At 40.1% G+C, this 7220-nt stretch overlaps 1 protein-coding gene across 1 annotated transcript in view; it reads left to right on the top strand.

Annotated features, from left to right (window-relative positions):
• Nucleotides 1-800: 800 nt before the first annotated feature.
• The window catches only part of LOC308087934 (H-2 class II histocompatibility antigen, E-S beta chain-like), a 39099-nt gene continuing 32679 nt past the window's right edge, over nt 801-7220 (top strand). Inside the window, exons 1-6 of the mRNA XM_080432193.1 lie at nt 801-945; nt 1520-1768; nt 3938-4207; nt 5273-5489; nt 6410-6477; nt 7061-7174. Of these exons, the coding sequence (XP_080288319.1) occupies nt 879-945; nt 1520-1768; nt 3938-4207; nt 5273-5489; nt 6410-6477; nt 7061-7174 (985 nt within the window). The 5' untranslated portion in view covers nt 801-878. The remainder of the gene's footprint in view (nt 946-1519; nt 1769-3937; nt 4208-5272; nt 5490-6409; nt 6478-7060; nt 7175-7220) is intronic.

Here is a 7220-nt window from a genome sequence, read left to right as displayed (position 1 = left end):
AACACTGTGTAACACTGCTGTAGAACCATATGTGTGACATTCAGTTTATTTGGTGAGACTATTCTCTTACCTGACCTGAACAGTGTTTGTGTAAAGTTTGGTGTGGATTGGAACCCCCCACCCGTTGCCCTCCAACAGCAACTACATGGGAAACATTATTTATTTTATTTATGTTTTAAATAATCTGTAATCACTTCAATCTGAAGTCATGAACTTTAACCTTTAGCCTCCCATCATGTCTCATCTGAAAGATTTTAATTAATTACAACATTTTACTTTCTTTCTTTCTTGTGTTTCTCTTCAACAGAATCAGAATCATCTTTATTGTCACATCACAGGTTAAAGGTGTAAAGAAGTGGCTGAAATTATTTTTGTGCAGCTCCATCGTTTTAGTTATTTTCAGAAAGAGAAAGAAAAGAAGACGGGGGGGGAGAATAAAAGATGAATTAAACAAATATATTTACATACTGTATGTACATAAGGTTAGACATAAAGTGCATAAGGTACAGTATATGTACATACATGAGGAGACATAAGGTGCATAAGGGGCAGTAAGTACATGAGGTTAGACATAAGGTGCATAAGGTACAGTATGTACATGAGGAGACATAAGGTGCATAAGCAGCAGCTATATACCATACATGATTATGTGCAATAATCCAGACTGTCGTCTTTCTGGAAACAGATGATGTAACATCATATCTTTAATCTGATTGGCTGATTCTTCTGAACTAAAGAACGAGTCCTCCTTCATTCTCTTTCAGACTCCAAAACTTCTCTTTCAGTAAACATCTGTTTATTCTGATCTGTTTATTCTGATCTGTTTATTCTCTTCTGTTTATTCTCATCTTTTAAATTCAGTTCAGTTTTGATCAGTGATGATGAAGATTACAGCCACCCTCCTCATCCTCTCCTCTGTACTTCATGTCAAAGCGATCCCAGGAAGTAAGTATATTATATTTATGTTATTATATAATATATACATTTATATCTACTGTTATTATATAGAACCAAATATGAACAATGCACAATACAAACAAATGACATTCACACGCACGCACGCACGCACGCACGCACGCACGCACGCACGCACGCACGCACGCACGCACGCACGCGCACGCGCACACACACACACACACACACACACACACACACACACACACACACACACACACACACACACACACACACCCTCCTTTAACCTGTATATACAGTATTGAATCTTGAATGTTTGTCCAAATACATAAACATTAAATTAAAACAGATGTTAGGAATTGTTGTTGTGACATCATGAAATATACTTTTATGAATTACTTTCATAATAAAAATAAATAAATACATAAAAACATTTGAATCTGTTTCAGTGTGAATAAAACGTTTGACAGGAAGTTACTTTTAATATCCAACCTTCCACTTCATATAAGAACCAAACATGATTGTTTAACATGATGATTATGTGTTATTGTCACTGTGAAGAAGTTTGTTGTTGAATTCAATTTCATCTTTGTTTCTTTTGCAGTGTTCCATGAGGAGATTAAGTTCTATAGCTGTTCAGACACAGTTAAAGACCCTTATAAAGAGGCCATGATGGGACTGGATGGTGAAGTGATGGTCTACGCAGACTTCAACAAAGGGAAGGAGGTGGTGTCTCCGTTTGCGGCTCCAATGACCTTCCCAGGAGGTTATGGATATGATTTGGGTGATCAGGCGTTCTGCAAAGCCCAGCTGGACACCATTCGCACTGCCTTGAAGAAATCACCAGTGAAAGGTACATGAATACTTTTAACACAATAGTTATTAACTAAAACAGTTGAATATATACGCACGCACGCACGCACGCACGCACGCACGCACGCACGCACGCACGCACGCACGCACGCACACACACACACACACACACACACACACACACACACACACACACACACACACACACACACACACACACACACACACACACACACACACACTTTAATTTAATTATTTAGGATTTTCAATTAAAAGACATGAATCATGTCAAAATCCAAGATAATACGATTATACAACAGTTACCATCAAAATAAAACATATTTCTGCTGTCCGGCAGCAACCAGCTAACTCTACAATGTAAATTTTTCAGGAAATGACAAAAAAAAAGAAAAAAGAAAGTGGAGTGAGGGCGCGCTCCCACCGCACTTTTATTTTACCTCTGGGGCAGAATCTGCCAATGCATTGTCAATGTAAATGCGTGGATTCACGCATGAGCGGATTTTTCCGCTTGTCGAGCAGACCTTGCGTTTATCTGCTCTATGCGACTTGTCCATTGGAAGCATAAAACTGCTGGAGGTAGGGAGCTGATTTTCTCCCTCTGTCCAATCGGGTGAGTCGAAGGCGGACCGTCCCAAGACTCAGGAAGCAACATGGTGCTCTCAGTGGACCAACTGGTTGTAGCTGTTGCATCTCATCCCCTTCCAATAATGCAAGGGCATCCTATAATAAAGTTTAATAAACTCGATAAAGTCACAACGTAACCGGGCCGGGCTACAGACGCTAGTCTACGGACAACGCAACGGGGAGGGAGGGGCTTGAAAGCAAGTGACAGATGCTGCGGCGGCGTAACCTGACGCTTCCAGATCCAAGAAGCTTACGTCACACATTTGTTTCTCAGCTGTCTTGAGAAACGTAGTTACTCAATACCGCCCCCATCTGGCAGAGTCAGGTTAGCGGCGGCGGGGGACGGTCTTGAATGTGAGTGACAGGTGCGTCACAGCGTTTTTTTAGAATCCGCTGGCTGCAAGAAACTGTGGCTGCGCACAACCTGCGTTTAACAGCGGCCAGCCAACTTTTGGTGAGAGCGCGCCCTTTGGAGGTTTTGTTCATCATTGATAAGAACAGCTGAATGGATCTCCAAGCTCACAATGAGGTTGGAGGTCAAAAGGGGGTGGAGCCTGGAGTCAGCTAAACCAGCTAACTCCACCCCCCTTTGGTGAACTTAGCTGGTTTAGCAGAAAGTGTGAGGATCTAATGAAGTTAGCTGGTTTTGTCAGAAGCACTTTTTTATACTTTTCATTGGTTCTATAATTTTTTAATCAACACACAGACGTAAAGGGTGTTCAATGGCCCTGATTTATGGAATAAAATGCAAAAGCGGAAAAATTGAGTTAGCTGGTTTCTGCCGGACAGCAACGACATAACATAACACAATTAGGGCTGGGACTGGGAAATAATCTAATTAATTAGAGGCTTTTAACAGTGAGAAGCAATTTTTTCAAATGGATTTTGGTATAGTCTTTACATACATGTACTCAAGTACTGTACTTAAGTACAATTTTGAGGTATTTGTACTTTACTCGGGTATTTCCAATTTCTAATACTTTTACTTCTACTTCACTACATCTCAGAGACAAATGTTGTACTTTTACTCCACTACAAGTATTTGAAAACTTTAGTTAATAGTTACATTGTAGATTTTGATTATTATTACAAAACATACAGTAACCACCTCAGCCCTATATCGGCCATTTGAGAACAGCCGATCTAGTGTGACATTGTGAGCTTGTAGATCTGCTATTTTCAAAAGATTTGTATACATTTGAAAACTCGAAATGGGACATTTTGTATAATGAGTATTTTTACTTTTGATACATTTACATACATTGTACGTTTTGATGCAAATACTTTTATACTTTTACTCAAGTATTTTGAATTCCAGACTTTTAATTGTAACAGAAACAGAGTAGGCCTATTTCTACATTGCAGTATTGATACTTTTACTTAAGTAAAACATTTGAGTACTTTTTCCACCACTGAAGGCTGGTTGAGTGTGTTGTTACTGTTGTTTTATGGTTGTTTAATTTATCTATTAATAAAAGAAATTGCGTGCATGTGACCTGCACCGCATCGTGCACCCCCCCCCCCCCAGCGCACCATAATGACATTTTTAATGGTCTATTTCCAGATGGATATGTGTACTATGAGGCTGTCCGCTGTGTGTTTAACTCCAGTGAGCTGAAGGACATACAGTACATATACTCAATGAATTTCGATGGTGATGAGTTCCTCAGGTGGGACAGTAGAGTAGATCAGTGGGTTGGATACACTGAGTTTGGTGTGAAGAACGCAGAGCGCGGCAATAAAGATCCTGGAGCACTGGCTGTGTTGAGAGCAGAACGAGAGAGATACTGCAAACACAACGCTGAGAGCGCCTACTCTGTTCTGAACAAGAGAGGTGAGCTGATCTCAGAGCAGCACTCAACACTCACCACCTCATAAACTATAACATGACATCATAATATATTATTCTATTCAGAGATGATTAATGGTGTTGATATTGATCTGATAATGATTATAAAACATTGCTTAATCTGCTGAGAAACATTTCAGATCCTCTTGATTTATACTGTATCCTAACACGCTGTCACACAGTGGAAATAGCAGATCTACAAGCTCACAACATGTGGTGTCACCATCGTACACCGAGTATAAATGAAACATAGATCAATTTCTGAGTGTTTTCACCCTCATATAATGACCTGCCTAAAACAGAGACACCAGGATTAATGTTTTTAAATTAACGTTAAAAAGAACCATGCAGGCTAAAACACACCTCTATACACTTCATTTCACCACCTGACTTTATATTTTAATTATTGTCTTTACTAGTTTTTTTTAAAATGTTTTAATCACAATATTTTACAGGATTATGTGTGTTGTTTTGTTTGTTTTTACTCTTATTAATTTGAGCAATGTTCATTAAATGATATTGCTGGTTTATTGTTGTTTATGTAAAGCACTGTGTAACTGTGAACTATTTAATATGTTTAAATTACGTTATATAACATTCTATGTTGTAGAAAACTGTAGACAATGGTAGAATCTACAGTAGGCTACTCTATGAAACGTTGTTCTCTGGTGCCATCTGGTGGCCAAACACTGACATTTACAGTTACGATTTACAATGTAGGCATTTATCAGATGCTCTTAATCCAGAGAGATTCACAGTAAGCAAGGAAAACACAAGTTAATACATCAAATGCATAGAAATAGTAATCTAGGATCATAGGTAAACCAAGAACCTATCATCAGTCTAAACAGTATAATATCAAATACGAACATTTATCAAATACAAACATTTTGGCAGGTTGAAGACCAAGTGCGTGCAGCTTTCTGGATCATTATAATCATTCATTATCATCATTGTGATCATGATAATGACATTTTCCTATGACGGTTATATAATAATAATAATAATAATAATATTTATTTTTATTATAAATTTTACTTATTTATCCAGTGGAGCCCAAAGTGAGACTGAAGTCAGAGACTCCCCCTCGTCGTGGTGAACACACTCACATGCTGAGGTGCAGCAGCTACGACTTCTATCCTAAAGTGATCCTGGTGACCTGGTGGATAGGGAAAGAACCTTTGACCTCTGGCCTCTCCTCTACCGATGAGCTGTCTGATGGAGAATGGTACTACCAGTACCACTCCTACCTGGAGTACACACCCAGGTACACACCTAACAGACACCTATAAATAGAAAGACACACCTAATAGACACCTCTACTGGTACTACCAGTACCACTCCTACCTGGAGTACACACCCAGGTACACACCTAACAGACACCTATACATAGAAATACACACCTAATAGACACCTATACATTTATTCTTTAAAAATAAAACAAGTGTTACTCACTTGCTGAAAATGGCCCATTAATTGGTAGGCTAATATTAAGTCTCACACACACACACACACACACACACACACACACACACACACACACACACACACACACACACACACACACACACACACACACACACACACACACACACACACACACATACTAAGTTTCTTCTGCCTCTTGCCTTCCTATTTTTTCTGCAATGGGGAGGGAATAGTGCAATACACAATAAACACTAGAGCGGAGGAGAGCCCAGCGGGGCATTCACGCTCCTACACAAAAATAGTCAAACTTTTTTTAAGATAACGGATCAATGTGGAATCGCGGCGCGTTTCAGCGTGTAGATCGTCTACTTTCGCAATCTGTCCTAATAGTGCTAATTAATGTTCGGCGTGACTCATTTTGGTGCCCCCTCGGCACCGTGATGCCCCCTCTGCACCCTGGTGCGTGGGCCCCCCCTCTGCACCGTAGTTCCCCCCCCTCTGCACCGTGGTGCCCCCCCCTCTGCACCGTGGTGACCGCCCTCTGCACCGTGGTGCCCCACACACTGTGCGTATAGATACTGATCATCCTCCTCAGATAGAAAACATGCTGTGCTTTTTGATCACCAGCAGAAAAATGTGTGTGTGTGTGTGTGTGTGTGTGTGTGTGTGTGTGTGTGTGTGTGTGTGTGTGTGTGTGTGTGTGTGTGTGTGTGTGTGTGTGTGTGTGTGTGTGTGTGTGTGTGTGTGTGTGTGTTACAGATCAGGAGAGAAGATCACATGCATGGTGGAACATCCCAGCCTGACCGCGCCTATCAAGATGGACTGGGGTCAGTTACTGTAATCTACTCTATTCTACTGCATTCTACTGTACTCTACTCTACTCTACTGTAATCTACTGTAATCTACTGTATTATACTGCATTCTACTGTAATCTACTGCACTCTACTGTACTATACTGTAATCTACTGTAATGTGTTATACTACACTCTGTTTTATGGCAATGGTCATGGTAATGGTCTAGTGGTTAGAGTGTCTGCCCTAAGATTGAGAGGTTGGAGTTCAATCCCTGGCCGGGTCATTCTAAAGACTATCAAAGTGGGACCCAATGCCTCCCTGCTTGGCACTCAGCATCAAGGGTTGGGTTGGGTTGGGTTGGGGGGGTAAGTCTCTGTGACTAGAGTCACATCAAGGGTTGGGTTGAATGATCAAAGATTTGCAAAAAATCACGATTTTTTAAAAATAGCTATTTTTGTATAGCCTAAGTATAAAATAATGGTTATAGCACAAAACTAAAATGACACAGATGATTCCATGTCAGAGTCAGTGAAGGAGAAGGTGTTCTAATCTACTGTAATAATATAATGAATATAATATCATATAATATCTTTAATATCATATTTGTATTGTCAGATGACTCCACGCCAGAGTCAGTGAAGAACAAGGTGGCCATGGGAGCATCAGGTCTGGTTCTGGGTCTGGTCTTGTTCCTGTCTGGATTCATCTACTTCCAGTGGAAGAAACGAGGTGATTAGCATGTTTAATTAACATGTTTAATTAACATGTTTCATTA

The sequence above is a fragment of the Gymnoscopelus braueri genome, assembly GCF_963280865.1.
Source record: "Gymnoscopelus braueri genome assembly, chromosome: 7".
Classification (NCBI taxonomy): domain Eukaryota; kingdom Metazoa; phylum Chordata; class Actinopteri; order Myctophiformes; family Myctophidae; genus Gymnoscopelus; species Gymnoscopelus braueri.
The sequence above is the reverse complement of the archived record's forward strand: the minus strand, read 5'-3'. Positions and strand labels throughout refer to the sequence as shown.